The sequence below is a fragment of the Thunnus thynnus genome, chromosome 23 (assembly GCF_963924715.1).
Source record: "Thunnus thynnus chromosome 23, fThuThy2.1, whole genome shotgun sequence".
NCBI lineage: Eukaryota > Metazoa > Chordata > Actinopteri > Scombriformes > Scombridae > Thunnus > Thunnus thynnus.
This window is the reverse complement of record NC_089539.1, coordinates 15,188,808-15,212,655: the sequence shown is the minus strand read 5'-3', so window position 1 is coordinate 15,212,655 and position 23,848 is coordinate 15,188,808. Positions and strand designations below refer to the sequence as shown.

The 23,848-nt window shown below is 39.8% G+C and overlaps 1 protein-coding gene across 4 annotated transcripts in view; it reads left to right on the top strand.

Annotated features, from left to right (window-relative positions):
* Nucleotides 1-5,689: 5,689 nt before the first annotated feature.
* Nucleotides 5,690-23,848, top strand: part of chchd3a (coiled-coil-helix-coiled-coil-helix domain containing 3a) — a 71,833-nt gene continuing 53,674 nt past the window's right edge. The window contains exons 1-4 of one of the 4 annotated variants that reach the window (XM_067581520.1): nucleotides 5,691-5,945; nucleotides 6,975-7,382; nucleotides 7,851-8,046; nucleotides 13,846-13,939. In XM_067581520.1, coding sequence (XP_067437621.1) covers nucleotides 5,865-5,945; nucleotides 6,975-7,382; nucleotides 7,851-8,046; nucleotides 13,846-13,939 — 779 coding nt within the window. In that variant the 5' untranslated portion in view covers nucleotides 5,691-5,864. Of the gene's footprint in view, nucleotides 5,946-6,974; nucleotides 8,047-13,845; nucleotides 13,940-23,848 lie in introns of all 4 variants that reach the window. The other 3 variants (XM_067581522.1, XM_067581521.1, XM_067581519.1) reach the window with 3 other exon arrangements.

Sequence of the window (23,848 nt, the reverse complement as noted above, 5' to 3'; positions counted from 1 at the left end):
CTTTTGAAGAAACAGCAGATTATATGGATTATGATAAGAGGAGTTCTTTTAGCAAAATCATACATTTAAACAGGTGCTTTCCCTCAGATACTGTATGGTTCTTGTGATCATTAAATAATTAATGTCCTTGGTCTTAGGAATCTATTTTGATGTAATTTTTAAGTTGTAATTAGTGGATGAGTCGATTTTGATATATGATAATAGCTATAATAATTATCCTGGGAAAAATACCACAGAAAGGTAAGCAGGTTGTGTAAATACAGTATTTTCACCTCTCCAATTACTTTCCTTTTATATTATTCGCAACAAAATGTCATCCCTTAGAGATGAAGAAGAAGATACTTCTTTACTTGTTTCTATGGAAATGTGGGTAAGGGAAACAGCAAAACATTGCATCTATTATATAGCTTCTGGATTTTCCACATAACCTTGAATTGGATCAAGCAAAACAGGTGTCTCATATCTCCAACTTAATCACACACATACAATAATGCACCACCTACATTATGATGCAGCACCAAAAACTCATTTTCATCCAATGTCTCTTCCATTTAGAGACAGACACGTTATATGCAACTGATATCTTTATTGAGTAGAGATTTCAATTTGCAGTAATGACACAGCAAGAAATGGAATTAAATAAAGATTTATGGATGCCTAATGAGGAGTTTGCTCAAAAATTTAAAGATCAAGGCAAAGTAAGAGATATTGCCAAAAAGCAGTAATGGTTCATGAGAGGATAAAGCTTTCATAAGATGAATAAAATTATATTGTAATAATAACTTCATCCAATATAAGAACATGTTATCTTTGCCTTGAAATTATTAAAATCTCCAAAAATGAAGTAGCAGGGTTTTCAGCCAATAGCAACAAAATGCAAATGTGCACCATCAACTATTAAGATAATCAGATGTCTACCTAGGTTGCAGTAACAGATATAGCAGAAAAAACATAAAAGGACATTGAGCAGGCAAGAAAAACAACTCTCCTCTGTAGTCATTGAATGAGTGATTACCAATAAATTAACCAGATTACTAAGCAACATAATTGATCAGTATCAAAGTCAGAAGTCAGTTGTAATTATGATTTTGTTTACTATTACAAGCAAGGCTTTTTTTCACATTCTGCCACTCAATTATTGTCTCTATTCTATATGCACTGCATTCAATACAGACTGAGGTTTTTCAAAGAGTTCCCTCGGGGTATTGCTGCACATTCTAATTCTTTATTATGCAATCTGCTCATAATAGACTCACAGGTGAGGGATTCCCCTTGAGAAAACATTGCTCCTACTGTTATATGACAATTGCTCTCAACATGACGTCGTTTAAAACCTTTATCTCAGACAACCAGACAATTTTTTTTAATTGCTTTTGGTGTATGATTTAATTGATACAAAAATGGGTATAATTTATCCCAATAAAATCAACTTTTACTGTTTTGCAGGCCCCGTAGCTCCAGCCAGATTATAGTCCAGCACCACAGATCTGGTTAGAACCTACAATACATCCTTTGTCCTCAGTGTTTGAATGACCTTCCCTTCAGTCTGTATAGGATTCACTTCCCATCTTTTGTTGTGAACAGACGTAACTCATGTCACCATATTCCCAGTAAATTATATCCTCTAATTCACTCTAAAATTGTTTTTACTTCTTTCCTCAGTCTTCTTTTCCTATTTAGTCATATGTGAAGGTTTTGCAAGGTTTTGCATATAATGTTAGGCATTATAGCTGTGAGGGGCCGAACTGGCAGCCATGAGGAGTCACAGGTGGATTTCCAAAAAGTAGGGTTCTGTTTAAGACAGAACTAAACTTAGGCTATAACAATTTTAAGATCCCCTAAAGACAAGTTTTAAGACATAAAAAACTCTGCTTTGAATAATTTGTGTCTTATATGTTTTTTCTGCAAAAAATTAAATTACTGTACTTAGTGAGAACTGAAAAGTCTATTTGTGTATTCGCACTGGATGTTTTAAGTTTCCACATCACATGTAAATTGCATATTGGACCACAGATGGCTTCAAAACTAGTTGTGATGTCACAAAATCCATGTGTCAGACTCAGGTTTAAGGTGAGCACAGAGAAACTTTCTCCCTTCAGCAGATGAATGTGAAAACAGCCTTCTAGTGTCACACCTTGCACATACATGAGTATGAAACATAATGTGCTACATCTTGTGTAATTTATGCATTTGCTGAGGTACTGTATGCACAATGTGAATGTAATGTGCAGAGGATCAAAAGATCAAAGTGAACTAGATGAAGACTAAATGAACTACAAAGTGTAAACTATAAAGAAACTAACATGTGTTAGTGCAGGAGGGTTACAGACATTTGAATCAGTTGTGTGGCAACAGGCGCCACCATCACACTGGTATATAGTTTAATATTAAAAAAATATGTATTGGATCAAGGTTTATACTGTGTAAAAGATTTGAATGCGCATCCTCTGTGTATATAGAATTTCTCAATAATATCACAGTATATACAACCCAATGAATTCTTAAAAAGGTTTTTATTGATTTATATTAGCACAGTATTAAATACATTATGCAGAAAACACAAAAATCAGCAGAAAAGAGTATTATTAAAAAAACTATTAGGATATTGTGTGTGTATAATATATCAAGTTTAGAGGATAAATCAAATTTCCAGCTGTACTTTCATGTCCTGCAAGGCTGTATTAGTTTCTGAGATGGAAAAAAATCTAGAATTTTACAACCAGTTTGTTGACTCTTACTGCACTTACGGTTTAACTTGTTTCCATTTAAATTTGAACTAATATACAATTTTAAATTAACTGATTTATGAAATACTTTTAATTTTAACTTCTGAATGCTCAATGTAGCAGAGAATAACATGTAAACTCTACCTTTTTGGATTCATAATATTGACAAGAGTTGATGAAATGATATTTATTTTTCTCACACCATATTAAATCACAGGTACAAGCTACTTATCTTCTCTTTAATTGTTTTGTCAGACCACCTGTCACATATCAGATATTCAGTGGATTAAGGTTTGTCAAAACAAAGGCTGTTTTCTAATTTATATTTATTTATTTTCTTTAGGAGGTGATGAGAGATACTACCTTCCAGAGGAGGTAACAAAGAAAAAGAAAAACAAATTGCAATAATAGTGAAAGCAATAATAGTACAATGTAAACAACTGCATGCAACTGTAATTAACTGTCAGATGTGTTCAAACTACATCCGCCTCTGCACAAGACAAAGTTTACATACAGTATGCTCCTTGTGGAGTCTGACATTAATCAGGGCTGTGTTCCAAAGCACAAGCAATATGTTGGTCTGAAATCTGAAATAAGTCATCCCTGGCATGGCGACTCCGTCTACGTCCTCCTCCTCAACTGCTGTCTCCAGCTCATCTGCATATTTACCTCTGTCTTCTGTCTACTTACATCTGTCTTGTCATTCTTACCACTCCTGCTGATCACTTGAACTCTTCTTCTGCCTGCTGCTGCTTCCCAATACTTTCTCACGATGCCCACCAATGCTGTTTGCTAGTTTGTCTATGATGTATTCAAGCATTCCAGGCTTCGCTCCTGCACACAACTTCTACCACGTTTGATCTACCCTATCCTTTTGATTATCTATTGCTTTGCTTTGGATTTGCTTGTCTGTTCTGACTGACTGCCTGTTACTGCATGTAAGCCTGAATTACTACAGAGTAAAATCTCCTTTTATTATATCAGCTCTGCCCCACGAGTCTGCTTTTGGGTCTAAGTACTGTCTACACCAAACCTCTCCACATAAAAAAACATGCACAGAAGTGCTGACTGTGGGATTCCCCTTCAATTCAATTCAGTTCAATTCAATATAACCATACTAAGACACTTGTCATGGAAAATGAAACTGAACAATGTTTGTTGTTGCTGTATTAATTCCCAAGAGTTTATACTCAGATATACAGATAACACAGACCTGCACTGGAAATAGAGTACTGACTGTTTGAGAGGGTATTTGAAACAAAGTGAGGACAGACTAGAATGGTGAGAGATAACCCCTTCAAAAGTGGTTTAGACATGTCACTGATGGAGAATGGAAAATTGTGCTGGTGAGAGCTCAGCAGAAAAATCATCAATTGATGGCAGAGAAAGACAGCAGGATATAGATATAAGTGATGAACTACAGTGGAACTGGCTTGGACAATTTGTGACAAATTTGAAGAATCAAGTAATGCAAAAGGTCAGGATTTGTCAGAAACAATGATCAATGGTCCACAGAAAAAATGAACCAGTGTTAGACTAAAGGGATGATTTTGTGTTGCCCCTGGCTAGATATCAAACACACCCGAAAATAAAATAAATGCATATGTGAAAGAGAAAGTAATGGCAGTAAGGCATAGAAATCATCACACTCTCAGCTACCCTATTCTACAAGAGAGTGATGAGTCTCAGGATGTTGGACAGATCTGATGCAGTGGTTCCCAGTCAACCTATATGGCTGCTGAATTTGCCCATTAAATGAGTCACTATTTCCATATCTATTCCCGCCCCTTCTCTGACGCTCTAATTCCATTTTAGAAGTTGTATCTGCTTTCCCTGATGGGTATGGTAACTCATTCTGCCATTCTGCATTTTTCAAAACAATTTGAAGATATTGTTCCATCAACCAGGTCACATATTTTACCCATTACATTTATCCTCCTCTCCCCATCTTTCCATCACTCTCATTCTTGCCACAGTTCTTTTTTCGTCTCCTTCTCTGTTTGCCAGCTCAGTATGAGTAACAACATAAATACTGTAAAAACAAGATGTTATCAAGTTGTTTGCGTCAAGCTCAAAAACTAACTTAAACAGTTGTTAAATATTTGATCCCCTTGTAATTCCCCTGACAGCTCAAAACTGCTGTAATAATGGATTTCTGGTGGTAGCCATCCAATAATAACAATGCTATTCTGGTTTCTTTTAATTAACTGTAATCATATATTACATGGTGAACCCCATTAGCCAGATAAGAAACTTGTATAAAACAAGTGAAACTTGAAGGGTTGGGTACTGATCGTCTGGACTTTTGAGCACAGACCAAACTGTTATAGCAATGATTATTAATACTCTCAAGCACTACACTGAAACTAGGTGCATTGCTTAATTTAAATCCTAATTTGTAAAATTCAAACTATTTTATTTAGATAAAGCTATTTGTGTCAAAAATAGCAATGCATTTTCAGATGTTTAGCATTTTTGAAGGAGAAAAGGGGTTGTGAAACAAATGTGTTACAGTCAGCAACTAAGTATAATAAGTTTGCAACTTAAACAATCAGAATACACTGTGGAAAACAGTATAAAGTCGCATAACTTAGACCAAATATTGCATTGGTTTGAAAAAACCTTACAGTATAATATAAAATAATCATTTTGATATTACATATGTTTCATTGAAAGTAGCCTATAGCCTATATTTTATTTCTTATCACAATAAATATTTTATTATTAGGTTAGTAGAAAATAGATTCTGTTCTGATTCAATCTATGGAATATTAGACGGTGCTTTTCAAAAGCCACACAGCAAACAGCAAACAGTAGAGGTGTCAATCAACTAGGAAATTAGGGAAAGTCAGACAGGCAGTGCTGTCACACTCTCACTCTGCCACTTGCAAACAATAACCAATGGGAAACTCTGATGTTAGCACGGATAACGCTTCTGTCCAATCAGCTCTCACTTTCTTCACTTACATCATGCTACGGAAGTGAAGGCGTGCCGAAGCAGTTCTCTGTGTCTGTGGGCCCTAGCCAACTACACCTGGCTTTAACGCAAGTAAACTACCCCAAAATAACACACAAGTGGATGTCAGTCTCCCATATTACATGTAGATATTAGACACTTTGACAGCCAGCGGTGTGACAATGGGAGCGAACAACAGTACCCGCCGCGTCTCATTTGAGTCAGATGAAAACGAGAACATAACGGTGGTGAAGGGCATACGGGTAAGTAAGTGTAAGCGGTAGTAAGTGATAGTATACAGACCCGATAACAAGTGTTACATAGCTGCATGAAGGCGATATTTGTTCAATACAATACAATGGTGCATGAAGACTGCTGTACAGTTTACTGCAGCTATGCTAAAGTGTTACTGCAAATGGACTCAAGGCAGCTGTCCTCAACTTTTCATTCATTCTGAAAATCTACACAGCGTGGTAGTATACTAGAAAATAAAATATGACTGAGTGTACAAATGAACAACACATGCTTATGAATGGAAACTTCTGAATGTCCTTTCTGGGAGTGTTGATGTTGACGTCACAGACTCGTGCTGTCTGTCATCCAATGTCTGAATGAACTGGACTCGAATATTTCTTATACATACACTTATTGTTTGAAAATGGAAACGTGCAAAATGTACATTTTAGGTGCTAATTGCAATTAAATGACTGCTTTTTTTTATTTTTACCTGAAGAAAGCTCTTATAAGCTCCCTTGTGTCATTGCCAGCTGCAGATAAATATAGATTGAGAGGCTTTAGTCAATCAGATAAGACTTTAGTTGGCATGGCTCTGACTATTATTACTCTCTTGGCAAGCCAACCGAGCAAGGCTAAACAGATTGAAAGCTGAGCTTTGTCTTTCCCTGGTGAACACTATGTATAGTTCCCCAAAGGAACAACAACTTAAAGGAATAGTTCAACATTTTGGGAAATACACTTACTTGCTTTCTTGCCGAGAGTTAGATGAGAAGATCAATATCACTAATATCTGTTAAGTATGAAGCTTATGGCCAGGAGATGATACAAAATCATTACAAAAATCAGGCACCTGCTCCTCTAAACTGCACTTATGAACATAAACTTACACACAAACCGAAATGAGAAATTGATAAGTTGTGGTTTTATGGGGAGTTATGTACTGTAACTCTTGTGTACAGATAAACAAATGAGATAAACAATGTATTTATGTCAAAGTATTCCTCTAAATCATTCTCATTGTTCAAGTGAAACTTTTCTTCCACTCTCCTTTGCAGCTTTCTGAGAATGTCATCAACCGCATGAGGGAACCTGCATCTCCTCCGAAACATCAACATGTTCCCACTCCGACGCCACCTCCCGTGGCGCCCACCCTCACTCCCTCTCCTCTCCTGCGGCCAGTGCCTCCCCCCTTTGACCCGATCACCTCCTTGCCTCCTCCTCCTCCTCTTGTAGAACCCGTTGCACCTCCAGCTCCTCCTCCACCTGTTCCATCTGCCACAGAGACAGTGGCTGCACCTCCACCACCTCCTCCTCAACTTCCTACAGAACAGGTAGCAGCACCCACCATAATTGACATGGTGCTCCCAGCTTCATCACCCCCAGCTGCTGCTAATGTTGTCGCTGCTCCTGCTTTTGAGCCTGTGGTGGCGCCTCCTCCTCCTGCTACTGCTGCTGTTGAGCTGGTAACTTTGCCTACATCTCTCCCTCCTCCTTCTGCCCCCATTGATCCCCAAATCCCTGCTCCCTGCCCTGCTCCTGCTGTGGTGGAAGCCATAACTATGCCTGCTCCTCCTCCCCTTGTAATTGAACCATTGTCTCCTCCCATCAATCAATCCATTGCTCCTCCTTCCCCAGTAATTGAACCCATTGCTCCTCCCCCAGTAATTGAACCCATTGCTCCTCCCCCAGTGATTGAACCCATTGCTCCTCCCCCTGTGATTGAATTCATTGCTCCTCCCCCTGTGATTGAATCCAGTGCTCCTCCATTCGTAGCTGAACCCATGCCGCCTGTCCTTCCTGTCAAGATTGAACCCATCACCTCTCCCCCTCTTCCTGAATCGGAACCCCTCTCTTCCCCTCCTCCTGTTTTCGAGTCTGTCACCACCCTGCCAGCACCCCTTGATCTTTCAGGGGACACTTTCTCCCCACAGCTGGCTGAGCCATTTGCTGCACCTCCCCTGCCTGAATTTACTGCTCCTTGTGAACCAGTTGCACCTCCTCCTCAGCCCTCAGTGGAGCCAGTATCTCCTGCCCCTGTCCCAGAGCCAGTATCTCCTGCTCCTGTCCCTGAGCCAGTGGTAGTACCTGAGTCGAGTCCAGTCCCGCCACCTCCGGCCGCACCAGCGGGTGAGTTTTATTCCAGTATTGTGAAGATAAGTATTTGCAACACATCTGGTGTTAATAAATATGTATGGTGGAGAAAGCAGTTGAGGTAGTGGAATCTCCCCAGATTTATTGCTTTATAAAGCTTGTTGTTCAGAAATATGGTATTGATTTAGTTTTCTGGTGGTCAAGGGTAGCTCAGTTACTGTTAAGACAAAGACAAGCTTACCATGATCCCACATTTCATGTACAGAAAAATATATGATGAGGAGTCGTGTGAGAACGTACTACATACTTTTTGAGTTCAAAGCTAATAAGTAGTGAGACCAGAAACATTTTCCATTTAAAAAATGTTCACTTAGTTTTGAACTTCTGTCCTTTTCCTCTTAACAAGAGGCAGGAATGAATGCTCATTTATTAAAAAAAAGTGTATTGTTCTTGGTAATGGCTCATTTTATCCTAAGTTGTTTGGGGCACTTCTTCAGTAGCATGGTTAATTAGAAGGCAAAGGTTATGTGGGGATGAACTGTCCAAGGATTTATTTTAAGTCCAAGCTACATTGAATTTTAATTGTGTTTATTGTGTGGGTGTTTACTTTAAGCCACCTTAAGCTTTTTGTCTCCAGCTTTTCTTGCAGATTGTAATTAGTCTTCATTTTAAAAAATGGGTCTCACAGTAGCCTTGGTCATATTATGATTCATTGCCATTCCCAAATTGTTAATGAAATGATTAATTCTTTCTTGTAATAATGTTAATAAATTGATGCTATAATTAGTGGCCCTCCATTCTGCCTCGTCACTCGTGAGCTCAAGCTGTCTTAATAACCCTTGTCCTTACTGCAGTTTGTGAAAGCACTCAAAATACTGAGGCTAACCTCAGCAGTAGCCGCTATTTTTTGTTCTTGTTTTTTTGATCTTTGTTGAACCTTTTACCAAAGGTTAAGTCTTGTTTTTTGGGGAATCTTAAATAGATTGAGAAATGCAAAAGAATTTAATAAAATATTAAGATAGTTTCAGTTTCAGGATAGCGCTGATATTTGTAGTTTAGCATGAAACTACACTTAGAGAGTTTCATTGTTTTAGTTGCGATAATTTGCAAAATGCAATAATTTAAACACGCAGACTGACTTACTCTTCTTCCCACTTCTCTCTCAAAGTAAAGTTTCAGAATTATTATCTGCTTAGTGTGGTTGCACGTCCCTTATCTCTTGACACATCTGGCAGAGGACATTTGAATGTTACCTGTTCATTACACAGTACAGAACAGGGCGTGGGTGCAGGTTCTTCAGAGGGTGGCATCCAGGGTGTGGGCAGGCTTCCCCATCCTTGACTGTGCTCAATCAATAAGGTAATTAAAAAAGGCCAACTTATGCCACGCCACACTAACTCCAGTGATTAAAACGACACCTCCGCAGTTTCACACAACAAACCACGCGGCCTCAGTAAGTGAAGGAGGTGGGTGTGTGTGTGTGTATGTGTGTAGGATTTAGTGGCATCTAGTGGTGACGTTGCAGAGTGCAACCAACTGAATACCCCTCACCCTCCCCTTCCAAGCGTGTAGGAGAACCTACAGTGGCCGTGAAACCCGCGAAAAACGCGAAAGGCCCTCACTAGAGCCAGTGTGTGGTTTGTCCATTCTGGGCTACTGTAGAAACATGGCGGTGCAACATGGCAGCCTCCATGGAAGAGGACCCGCTGCCTATGTAGATATAAAGGGCTCATTCTAAGGTAACGAAAACACAACCTTATTTTCAGGTGATTATACACTAATGAAAACATACTTATGAATATTATATTCCATTTCTGCCAAGTCTGTTCCACTAGATGCCACTAAATTCTACACACTGCACCTTTAATAGATTTTTTTCATGTATATTCCACAAAGCACTTTTTTGTGTTTTCCAGTAGCTCTGGGGCCACTTTCAGAACAGATTTCCCCCCCCATGTTTAATTAAATTATTCTTCCATTGTTTGTGCTAATTGGTTTCCAGATAGAAAGATAAATACAACAATATCTCACTTAATTTTGTAATGGGTGTGGAGAGTGTTGAGTGTAGTCATTATGAGAAATTGCCAGCTGCTTCCGAGGTACAACACAGTGTTTTCATTAAAGATGTTAAATTTCTTCTTCAAGGGGTCAGTTATGGATGTAATCCTTAAATTTTCTATTGAGGATGTGAAGTTGTCATCGCTGCAGTGTCTGTCCATTTTTTCCTCTTTCAGTGTAGAAACACTGATTGTAAATTTTGAGAACAGGCAAAGCAGAGAAAGGACTCTCTTTCTCCACTCTCCATCTTATTGTGTGCACAGTATACCTGCAGTGTTCAGGATTGTGTGTGTGTTTGTATTGGCTGTATTTTTAATGTTGCTTCATAGTCACCACGGTGACTATGCTCATGGTTGACTCCTGTCAGGCACTGGCCCTCCTCTTTGCACGGTCACCTCAATAATAACAGCTTAATATGTGCCAAGCTCACCAACTACTATGAAGGAGAGGAAAAAAGTCAACTCGGACGATTGATCTAGCATGCTCTTTTTAAAGAACCGAAAAAAAAAAAGGTACGATGAATGTGAATGTGAATCTCGTTAAAAAGTTGCAAAGTTCAGCCCAATCCTGAAAGGGTATGACCTTAATGAGGCGGACATTGATTATGTGTGTCCACGAGAGTTGGGTATCGAGTGAGGCTCCCAGCAGGTCGGCTGTCTCTAAATCATGGCCTGAGTCAGTATGTGTGCTGATTACACCATAGTCAAGGTTGAACCTCCTACACCTTCTCCAATGTGCTATAAATATTCATATACCAGAGCCCACACACTGCACTCGACTAATAGCCTACTTAAAGATGTCTCCCAGGTGCAGCAGAGAGAATGGGGAAAAGGGAGAGACAAAGGAAAACAATGGGAGAATTGTGGGTGACTTAGCATGTGTGCGTGTGTGTGCGCGCGCATAAATGTGATTGTGAAACTTGTGAAATATATCACTCTCGTTTTGAAACTGACTTTTCTTGTTATCTTGTGAAACAATCAGTTTGGCTCTATTCTATAACATGAGGTTGAATTAAAAGGACTGTGAATAAAATCAGAAATGGCACCTGCCTGCCAGGGCTGGGAGCTTGCTGTTGGCGCTTTTCTTTTTTTTTTTTTTTTTTCCCTATTTGAACATAGTGAAAGGTGCGCGGTGACTCGACTAAGCGCAAGCTGGAAACGTGAGGAAGTGGTAATGTTACAGATTATGCCCTCCACGCGGGTCCTAGGGTTAATGAAACTTCTGATGAGAAACGCAATTTGCCTTCGTCTATTATCTCCACTGCCAATAGCCTGTGCTCCACCGCCTCTTTTCCTCCTCTATGGGTTTTTCCACAAGGTGTAGCGATTGGTGGAAAAAGGAAAGGAGTGGGTCATGTCTAAAAAGATGATGAGTTTTTAATCTTTTTAACATTTACATGTCCTACTCAGGATTGACAAGGCTCTGTTGATCCGGAATTGTCTCTGACCCCAACCAGCCTCCCTCAAGGACCCCAGAGAGTGTTTATCATATCAGAACCTGTTCTCCGGCTGACCCCGGAGGCCCTCTAGCTATCAGAAGCCTCTCTCCGCAGGGGCGGAGAGGATGTGGTGATAAATGAAGAGTTGCTTAGGCTTGCCTGAACTCAGAGGACTTTTAAATTTTTACTTTTCATAGTGCAAGGCCAAAGGGTATATATTTTCATTGTAAGTATGAGATATTTTAAAGGGCAGTTGATGCTGAAATGCCAGTCTTACCTGATGGGGAAAAAAGTTTGTAATGACAGGGTTTAACCTCTGACTTAAAGCGCCACTTGAGTTGGGTATCCAGTGTACAGACTGACTCACTGTGGCTTAAAGCTGTGTAAGCACAAGTTTCATTATGGCAAAATGTGACATTTGCCTGTCCGTTTAGTACGTTGCTGTTGGAGTAAACAAATCTGACTTTTTTACTCAGACCCAATTAGATTTGGGAAATATGAACGATATACATCATCATATTACTGTACATTATATTTATATATTGCCCAGCTCTAGTATCCAGGAGACAGTGACAGTATTTCACATGCACTGCAACTAAAACTCACATTTCTACATGTCTAACTCATTATCATCATTATCATTGTACACAGAAGACAACCATTGCATATCATTTGATGTTTTCATATTCATCAGATATAAAATAACATTATGACTACATTGTTACTTGACAGACATCCCTGTGGCAGAACCTCTGTCTGGATTTAAGCCCTACAGGTTGTATTTCTGCTGCAGTTCTTAACAGAGTTGTAATTAGACTCTCCTCTGCAGTGAGATCAATGGAGCTTCGGAGTGCTGTCAAACATGATGGATATTATTTTCTCACGCTCTGGACAGTCGGTGACAGCAGCCTCTGTCTTTGAGGATACACTATGCAGCAAAAAGTTGTCAACTGTCAATCACCCTCCTCTCTTTGCACCAGTGTTTCTTCTGAAGCCCTGTCACACCTAAACCTCTCTCTACCTGACGCTTATTCGTTCTCTTTACCGTACCCAAGAGTTGTCATGCTGTGTGTTCTTGTTATGCGCCATTTGCTGCAGAGAAGAGGAGGTTACGGAAGGTGGAAATCAGAGAAAGGATTAAGTTTACTATGCTCTGGTTTTGTGTGTTAAAGCAGGAAAGTCACTTGAGAGCAAATTATTAACAGTGTGGGTGTGACAAAGCTGCCAAAGGAGGTGAAGAGGACTAAAATGACAGAAGGTGGAGAGAGAGAGATGCATGTTAATGAGCACAGATTTTATGTATCCATGACACCAGTTGCATTAAAAGCAGCCATCTCTTGGTAACTGGTGTCCTTCAGTTCAACCGCAGTTTTTTTTTTTTCTTTTCTTAAACATCACTGAAATCTTAAAGCTATTTCATGGAACTCTTTTTATATGAAAAACCATTTGATTTTTAGATAACATCCCCTGATTTGGTAGTGACAGCCCCAAGATGATAAGAAAAATAATAGCTTTGTACAAATTGTTTTATATTGTTAATCTGATTAAGATGGAATTAGGTCTTTGTGGGTATATGTTTACCCTTCAACCGGCCCGCTGTTACCACATGTTACCAGGTAATAATAGACTCTGACAATAGGGATTATCCCATCTAACTAATGCAGTGTGAGAGTAATCTTGACACACTCAGACACTCCCCCATTCATTGCAGTGCTGCAGCACACCGCATGGCACTTCTGTCTTCAGAGCACGTTTTGGCCTGGTCGCCGGCTGGCATCTTTACTTTCATGCTTAATTACCTGCCAAGATAGACCAGCGAGGACATGGAGTCATACATGTATGATGTCCCTGACATGAATATAGGTAGATAGGGTGGTGCTGCGCTTTGGTTTGTGTGTGTGTGTATGTGTGTTGAGCAAAAAAGTAGGCATTTTTTTTCTCTTTTTGTGTTTAAATGTGTGTTGTGATGTTATTCTCTAATACACTAGGTCCTTTTTGATGTGTGTTCTCGCTGGTTTTGACACTCACAGACACACACATACATGTTCATCTCACCCTGCTTCACACACACAGCACGAAGAGAACATACACAACTTGAAAAACACATTATAAACATCATTCTCAACATATTTTTTGATTTGAATGCAGGTTTTCTAACATCTGTTGAAAAAAAAACTATTATTACCTCCCTCTATTTTTTTTTTTAACTTTTCAGACAGTATTACTGTATTCAGTGTCCCAACAAACACAATATGCCTGTCAGCAAACAACAGTTGTTTACTTACTTACTACCTTCCTCTCTAACACTCTTTCTGCCTTTCTTCTGTTTTTGTCCCCAGTTGATGAAGAGGCCCTGAGGAAGAAGATCACCAATGAGCTGTATAAAGGCCTGGAGCGGGACAGGGCCAAGGCAGAGCAAGAGCTGCAAGCCTGGTTAGACACTTACACACAAACCCACACAGAAACACATATACACGGTTGCAGTGGGAAATGATAAACCAGCTTTTGTTTATGAATTACACAGAGGTGTTCGGTGTTGCAAAGCATTTTTTAGGAAGTGAATTGGTTTCTATAATTTGAGTTTTAGAGTTGAAATTAAGATCCTCGGGTTTGGTGAAAGTCACTGCTGTTGCCCATGCAGTGTGCATTTTTCTTTGTCTCCCTATCTCTCTCTTTCGCTTTTTGTATCTCTCCTACCTTCGTTCTTTGGATCATGATAGATTGAATCAGGGTACTGGGTGCTAGTGTCAATTCCTGTTCCAGGATTTCATTAGAAACCAAAGACATTTTCAGTTGTGACTATTTTCCGCTTTCATTAATAGTCAAAAAGGTCAGCACCAGTCTTTCCGATCCCCACTGTGTTTCCAATCTACCTCTCTTCCGAAGCACATCAGCACTTTTTCCTCCCTCTATCTCTGCTTCTTCTCTCCTTCTCTCTGGATCAATTAATCATGCCTGAGGAAGGAGGGTGCTGTCCTGAGGTAATTTCCTGGGTGTTGAGTGGGTGATCCATTAGCCCTGCCTGATGAAGAAACACTTTTCATGCAGGAGCATATTCAGTTCTCCTCTTCGTCTCCTCTCCTCTCCTTTTTGACCATAAAGAAGCAGGTGCATATGCCATAATGTCCGATAATCGCGGTGCTCGCCCTTTTTAATAGGCCTGGATGATCTCCAGCAGACCTTGGTGAATGAACTACTGTGATTAGCCACTAAACGCACCCTTGTACAATATGAGGAAAAAAACTCAAGCTTTCTATATGCAGGAGGAGGTAGGGCTAGCCTAGCGATTAGCCTCATTCTTGAGGCTTATTCAAGAAGAGAGAAATTACCAAGTGGTTTTAAGAAATCATTTGTCTATTGATTTTTTTTTTCCTGGCTATTTTTTTTTTTTTTGATGTAACTGCTTCCTGCAGCTCACTTATTGATGTCTGTTCAGAATAGTAAGTGCTTCAAAATTACACCCTCCTTGCAATTAATTGAAATCATGGTGGCTTTCAAGCCCACAGTTTTTGTTTGTGCTTGGCATGGGCTGCATTTTCATTTAAGAAGACTTAACTGAACATTGGTAAACAAGCAATCATCAGTTAGCCAGTTCTTGTGAGTATGTGTGTAGATGCATATTAATATCAGTTTTTAATATGGCCTTGTTTGCTGTTTGTTTTTTCTGTTGCTAATTTAGTTACATGGTGTTTCTTCTATTAGTGTTTGTGTGAGTGTGTGTCCATTTTCCTAGCTAATAGTTTGGCAGGTATTAAAGGTTCTACATGTAAGTATTATGAAGCAATTAATAATTTTTTATTGCCAATGAGTGAACAGGTTGTAACAGAACTTAAAAAATTAGACCTTCCCTGACTTTATTGTTTGGGTATATCAGCCTGTGGACTAATTTCTGTGTGAAGGGCCCAGGCCAGATCTTCTGTGAAAATCGAACGGATGTGATGTTTTTGCACGCTTCCAAGTGCCTTGCCTCTCTCCCGCTCATGTCAACAAATGACTGGCATCTAGCACAACAAATATGTTGCTATCCGGGTAGAAACATCCTGCAGATATTAGCTTTCCAGCTAATGAAACAGCTAGCTGCCTTCATCAACCGCTACACATTTCACAACAAAACACCCCCGCAATGACAAGTCGCCCACTCCCAAGCACACACACAGCTAAAACATTATTTCTTCAACAAAGGAGCAGAAAACAAGAGCGATAGCAGAACATAGCTTTGCAGAAACACGGTGTAAAACACAACATTAGAGCTCTTTATGTAATTATGAGAAGCATAAGTGAGGGAAAAGTCTAGGGCTGCAGCTCAATCTGTGAGTGCGAGCAACAGAATGCTTACTGCAGCTCACTTAACGGCCACCGGTGTCACTAATGAGAAGGAATTTCTGATTCCTACATATAGAACCTTTAATATATTGGATATAAATTAAACTGTAATGATAAAGAAAGAGAAAACTTTTTAATAAAGGCCTTCCAGAACATTTACTAAAGCCTCATTTAAGTCAAAAGAAGCTTTTAAATTCTCTGTGTAGTTTACCTGAAAATAGCCTTCATCTTTGACTTGTCTATTATGTAGGACCACTCTATAAAAGCAATGTACAGACATTTGAGCCTTAAACTTCTAAATTAATCTTTAGTGAAGTAAGATACATGGACAGTGGAAGTTGTAGGCTTACGCACTTTATCTCACCTCATTCAAATTTCTAAATCCTGGTCAATATAAGCTGAGTCAGGCTAGGGTCAGCTCAATACATTTGTCTTTTTGGGCTGAACAAAAGGTTGATACATGAGTCCTTTTAGTCCTGGTAAGTGAATAAATTGTTTTGCCTGTTGGTTGTTGGTCACATTCAACTAAACACCAAAACAACTAAGACAGATAGATATATACTTACTTAATTATTTACTTACTTAATTGTTTAATTAGATTTATTTAATCCCAAAGGGAACATGTCAGTGCAGCACCATACAGAAGAAATCGCACAGACTAAAAGTCGTTAGTGGTAGAAATACAGAATAAAGTAAAAGAAGATGAAAATAAAAGTTAAATAGAAATAAAAATACACAGAAAAGTACACATGGATGAATTAGTTGAAAAAAAAAAACAGTAATCAAGACTTTCTGTCCTACTCTAACACACCAACATCTCTTAGGGCTTGCTTGAACTTTTCTACTCATTTGTCGTTATTGGAAGATAAAGGTGACTGGTGCTTTCTTTTAATTGAAATAGATGAGAGGAACACAGTGCCTTTTTTCTCATCTCGACTGTCAAACCATAATTAAATTGCAAAGATATTTTACCTTCCCACAGTGCAAGCAGTATCTGCAGGGAGTTTTTTGGTTGTTGAAGGCAAACAAGACACAGCGATTGCGTCCTTCGCTGTGTTGAAAGACTCAGGAAGACTGGGTAGCTTTCGCTGCAAAATTGGTGTAAGAGGTGAAATAGTTTTGTTTTTTTTTTGTGTGTGGCTGTGTGTGAGTGTATCAAAGCTCAGCTAACGAGACTGCACAGCGCCTTACTAGTTACAGAACCCTGCAGTGAAACCGCTGCACAGCTTGAACACAGGGAAATGGAAGAATATGTGAACCCCAAGGTCACTGGAAAAGAAAACACACATGAGCACACACATGAGATAAATGAAACCAAAATTTCAAGGTCACGTTCAACCCCAGCAGTTGCTCCCGCAGTTTGTCTGTTGTTGAAGTATCCTGAAGGAAGACACTGAATCCTTACCTGCGCAGTTATTGTGAGACACTCGGAAAAAAGTTAATGTAGACTACAAATTTGGACTTGGAGAGCTGACGGTATATAGGAGAGAGATGGGGAATAATATGCAAGAAAAGAACCCGCACATTGTGATCACATGGTCCACCCCACAAATATTACTTCTTAATGCACACAGGGTCTTATAAACCTTTAAAGTGACTCTCATATACTTTATTTCTGTATTCTGTCTGAAATTTTATTACTGCCTGCCACACAAAACTAGTCCAAACATTGTTAAAAAACATGAATAATTCATGCATGTTACGTTACAATATGTTCAGAGTGTAAAAAAAAGAAAAGTCATAAAGGAAAGCAAAGCTTTAGGGATCTGCCAAAATAAGCATAACAATTATGTCTTGTTAAAGGACATCAAACCTCCATGAGCTGCTAGAACACATTCAGTTCGCCTTGGTGTAAAATCTAACTATATCCACATTTAGTGTAATTCTTTCACTCTCCAATGCACTGTTGCAGAGTAGGGTACATAGATCTAGGGAATTTCGAGGAACAGTGGTGTTTAGATTAGGCAGTAGTTGTTCTGTTTAGCTTTAGGCCATAAATGAACTCCAGAGATCTGGCTTTGCATGTTTTGCTCTGGTAGAAGTGTAGTAAGGGCTCTGTGAGGAGTTCATTTGGGTGCAGCCTAAACTCATTTGTAGCAAGGAGCGGCTGCAGGGAGCAGATTTACCTCTGTTGCTTCTCTGTGAGGCATCAGAGCAGAACGACTCAGAAAAAAAGGATGAGAAGGAGGGTGGGATGGGGGGGGGGGACTCTTACTCCATCCTGTCTCCCCTTCCTCAACCTAACTCATCCTGCATCACCATTCAATCCTGTTTCTTTTCTTTGTGTTTTTCTTCCAGGCTTCCCACCTTGGTTGCTCCGTCCTGTCTTTTTATTCCTCCCTCATCCCCTTGCTGTGTCCATTTGTTCATGTCTCCTGTATTCCTTTGTTTCTATGTCTTTATTTCTCAACTTACCATCTCAACTTCTTTTTTTTCCCTTTTTGTCATGTCTTCATCCTTCCTTTCTCTCTCTATATCTCTCCTTCTGTGCATGAAATGCATATGTTTGAGTGTCCAACTCTAACACTTAAAGGTTAGTCGTTGTTGCGATACTTCAGCCCATTATTTCAGCATGTGATCAAGCTGCTTGTGTCGGTCTGTACGATATAATTGCATGTCTGACTTTTGAGTGAGAACACTGACCTTCTCCCAGAGCTTCTGTCTTTCCTCCCTGTTAACCAGTCAGCCTCTTGAATTCTTTAATGCTCCCAGATCAGACGCAGGAAGATAGTCTAGACTACAGATTTTTACATTTTGTTTATTTTTGCCTTTTATCTTTGTTCACAGTACACACGAACACGAACACACAGCCTCCAACTCTTTCTAAAGGAGTTAGAAAGTTTTGAGGTTATTAGAAAAACAGTTCCCCAGTCCGACCTAATTTAGCAGGGATTGTGTCTGGAGAGTTCTGACTTTGAAATGTGTCTGTATCAGTAACACTGCCGGTCTCATTTACTATTTCTTCATTCTAATCTCCAAAAACATAGTACACCCTAGCCACTATTAGCAGTCCCTCACCCAGAATCACCATAGCAACCATCTCTTACACTCAAACAACCAACTAGCAACCTAGCAGCTGTCCTGAGTCCAACCATCCTAAACACCATAGCAACCACCTGGTAATGTCCTACCAACCACCTGGAACGACCTAGCAACCACTTACTGACCATCTAGTGCCATGTTAGCAACTGTGCAAAGCACCCTGTCAACCACAACTAGACCTACTATAACACCCTAGACACAATCTGTCCATACCCTGTTAAACGCAATAGCAACCACCTAGCAACACTATAGTAACCATACAGAACACCATAGAAGCATAGTGAATCAGTTTACTTTTCATTTATGGGCCACTTTTCAGTAATTTCAGCAACTATGGTGCCACGTTTTGTTTACAACTTCAACAACGAAGTCTATTACCGCTCTGATTTGTGCCTCTGACTGGCTTCTTCTGCATGGCAACGGCAGCTGAGGCTCATGGTAACTCTGATATTCATAGTTGTGCCAAAATCATGGACAGAACATGATTTCTCATGGTGGTCATAATATAAACCTATCCGAGAGAGTCCTGTGTTTCTGTGTTAAGTAATATTGAGGGTATCAATTTGAAATGGGAATACAGAATGGGGAAAAACACTTCCAGGACCAGCAGCCCCTCCCACTTCACAGCTCTATACATTTTATACTCCCCCAGCTATTAAGCAACAATCATGAGCCACTTTTGCTCAGGCAGCAAGCACACATTAAACTTCATCAGAAAAAGGGGTCTTTTTTTAATTTTTGAAAATTTCACCTTTTTATATTTCTTTTCTTCCTGGGGATATCTGTGGCTGATGTGATTACTTTAGTATTTCACTACCTGCATGGATAGTTGTAATTTCCAGCAAAGCACTTTATTTTAAATGGCTTTTTCCTTTTGTAAACATGGTCATATTGTTGTAAAAGTACTCCCATCATCAGTGTATAAGGCTGTTTCAAATTTAAGGGTAATAGTCATTGAACAATAAAAGCATCTTGCAACAGAAACCGCAGCATTTCTTCAGGCTATAGCCTGCTGCTGACCTATTCAGTACAGTTATAGTTATTGGCTCTGTCCAATCTCATAACAAATCTGTGGTTTGTGTGTCACTGAAGCTTATACAGAACTGACAGAATCGGTTGGAGGGAGTTGAATACAAGTAATATCTAATATCATCCCACTGTGTAAGCGCCATAAGACACCCTGGTAGCTACACAGAATGATAGCCATCAGGCCTCTGAACTTATTCCACACTAGTAAGTGTTGAGATCGTTTGCTCTGCCTTTTTCACTGTATTAAATGGCTGTATGTGGGGAGTTAGATCTTTATGCACTTGGTCTGATATTTGAAGAGACAATAAGAGAGGTAAGATTGATGATGATATCCATTCTTGACCATATACTACTGATGAGGGTTGATCACAGCACTAAGGCCATTGCAGTTATCTTTTTATAGTTGTGGGTATAATAGAGAGGGTGCACAAAATGGCTTTTATGTTCCTTCCGTAGTGTGGGGACTTCTAAATTAATCTTCTCACTGCTTTGTCGTTTTGTTACTCACACACTTAATTTTAACTGTACCCCGGCATTTCATAACACCCACGGTCAGGTGCGGTGTATGTGTGCGTTTATGTGTGAGCACATGTGTGTCAGAGAGAGTGCATAGCTCCATAAAATATTCATAGCCAGCATTCAGCGACATTATTCCTAACATCAATATTGCATTGGGCCTTTTTAAATGCCTTTGTTTCAAGGCACTTGAATCGAGCCTGTACTGTTATGCGGTTCAGTCAGAATCCATCCCGCCTGGCAGACTGTATTGAGACGCATCTTGTGTTAGATGACAGGCAGACAACAGGAAGCATTAACGGTTGAAGAGCTGAGGAGAGAGACAGAAGGTAACTGATGGAGAGGTAAAAGGGGAAAAGGTAGAAGACACTTATTTTGTTTTGATATTTGCACAAGGATAATGATATTTGAAATGATTCCCTGTTGAGTGCGTGGAGATGATGGCTTTTTATGTTTGAATTGGCTGTCGCGGTATTGACCTTAGCACATCGTTTTTGACCATGTCTACATTTACTGTTGGTATTAGAAAATGTGTATATGCACACATATACACACGTGTGTTGCCCTGAATGTAGTCACTTAACCCTAAGTTGTAGCATCTCAGCAACTCGACCTATAAATTTTTCATGTAAACTGCCGCAGATCTAATCTCTGTCAGTTTTAAAAATAGTGTCCTAAAAGAACTGAAGTACTCCTTTTGTACTTCTGTTCAAGGTCATCTTCTGAAAATAGTGAGTTGCTTTTCTGGAAAGACCGACTGAGTCTGACCCACTTGCAATCCACTCCTCTTCAAATTAATGATACCTCAATGGTTCTGTCTTTCTATCTTCCTCTTTTCAAGGCTCGATCCACTGAGCCATCAAAACACAGGTTACTCGGCCAAGATTATCCTTCTCTTTGTATCCAGCACCGGGCCAAACATCATCCACTTATCCTCCAAAGACCTGATTTTTTTTTTTCCTTTCCCCTACATGGATGCTGTCTTTTTCCTCCCTCTGCCTGACTCAACCATTCTCTACTTCAAAGCCCCCCTCTCCTACCCAGTGCCAATCTTCTACAGTCGAATGAAAAATGCGTCCAATATCCCAGGGACAGGGCAATATTGACTGGAAAGCAATAGAGGTGAAGCAGACAGATAGCATCCAGCTAGTGATAGCAGTCTTTGCTTGGGTTAGCACTTGTGAGGAAGCCAGTTGATAGACTTTTTCGCTCGGCTCTCCATTTTCTTGTCCTCATTTCTTTCACTTGTCCAGCTTTTGGTCAAGCTCAACACTTGACATGTTATGGTTTATTTTGAGATAATAAGTAAACCTACTAATTTTCATTCTTTCTTTCTTTTTTTTTAATTAGTTGACTCATTAAGAACAACAAAAATCAAGGCATTTTAGCATTTCCCTCTTTCTTAATTTGTCAAAATCCCTAAAAATGGAAAGTTAAGTGGGTATACCTGTCTGTCATATAGGTTTTCTTTGACAAAACAATACCAGTAAACAAAAGGAGGTTTTGCACTCCTGAGTGTCAGTGTTGCTGACAGGTGGGTAGGAGAATGCTGGTCGTCTTTCAAACATCTGCACACCTTCAACACTTGCACATGAAACCGTTTCATGAGTGCCAAAGTTTTGGCTCCACTCATTCTACTATTCTACTATGGCAGAACTGTAACTGAACATTTATTTCTTGTAGATATTGTCTGCCACTTGTTTCTAGTCTCTTACGATGGTTTAAGTATACATTTGTCCTGAATGACAACGGTTCAGTTTCATGCTACAGAGAGTCAGCTGCTTGCTCAGGCTAGCCCATGAGTACCACTTAAGCTTTTTTTTTTTTTTTTTGAAAAATCTATACTGTGTACTGTCCCCTCTCTGTCATAGTAGTAGCAATAGCAACAGCCAAAGCTTCTTGAGTAAAGGTAGCTTAGGTGCATTAGCAGTGCCGGCAGGGAGGCGTGGATTGTGGGGAAATGGTGAATGTAAAAGGCCATTAGGAAGCTCCCTCTGTGTGTGTGTGTGTGTGTGTGTGTGTGTGTGTATGTGCGTGTGCGAGCGAGTCAGAGCCCGATGATGGATGGAGTGTGCTGACGTGTGCAGCCCAGTGGACTGTGAGACTGGACATGGCTGGTCTCTCTCCGTCTCCCTCCATCTCTTTCTCCCACTCTCTGCCTCACTCCCTCTTTGCTTCACTTCCTCAGGGCCAAACATGTCATGTCGCCGCCGCTCACTCTCCCCTTCCTCTCTCTCTCTCACTCTCTCTCTTTTTCTGTGTTTTTCTCCGTCCCTCCCCTCGTCTCCTCTCGCTCTCCCCCCCTGCTCTCTGACATTTAGTGGTGTTGCAGGGCAAATGGCAGCTTTAAGACATCAGACATATTTTTATTAGACCTAGCCGTCATCTGCTCAAAGCCGAAGGCACGGTGTGGTGATCAGTTTGACCAGACTGTCCATCATGATTCATTACTGTCTAGATCTTGGGTATATTCACAGGTGGGTAAAGAGAAAAATGAGATTTTTAAAGTAGAATAAAAGATGAAAATCTTTCACATTGACAGATGAACGAGTACTAGTAATATCAAGAAAAACAGAATCGAAAGGAGAACAAAAACAACACACATCGGACAACCCTGATTGTGCACGAGTTAATGAGCAATGCCAAAAATCTGATGAAGTTGTAAATGACTCAGATATAATACAAACAAATTCTGTACGACATTATATATAGTGTCAGATTTGATCTAACAATATGTATTGGTTTAGATGTATCATGGATAAAATGAATGGAGAATGTGTTATTGTAATAGATCACCATGTTAAAAGGGGTTTCCACTGTATCTGTCATACAGCAATGAATGAATCAGACTTCTGACAACTGATGGATGATGGATAGTTCATTTGAATGTGTAGGAATTTCACTCTAACCTATTTTCCTATATGTGGAATACATCACACAACCAATCAACATTCCCCATCACTCTCAGGCAGTCTACCTCTCGTCAAGGCTATCTTTCACAGCTCTCTCAGGGTTTTTTTATTTCTCGAGCAGAAGTTTATTAAGATCCTCAGTGTCTTCATTCAGTCTGTCATAATTTACTCAGGCACTCGCTCAGTCTGTTTTGTGTTTATTTTACCTTGTCACCACTGTTTGATTCCTAGCAGAGGAAGACTTTCAGGGTTTCAGGGACGTTCCTCCTCTTCTCTAATCAAGCACACTGTCGCAGCGTAGGGAGTGTGTTGCTAGGCAACTATGAGAACCCAGTGACAGGGTTCAAACGGTGGTCTTGTGTCTGCAGAGAGTGTACTGCTACTGTCTATATCACTGTTTCATTGGATGGATGATTCTTGGTTCGGGGGGAGTTGCAGTGTTTTTTTGTCTGTTACATATGGGTAGTCAGATCTTGCTTCTGCGCAAATGATTTGGAAATAATACAAAAATCATTTTAAC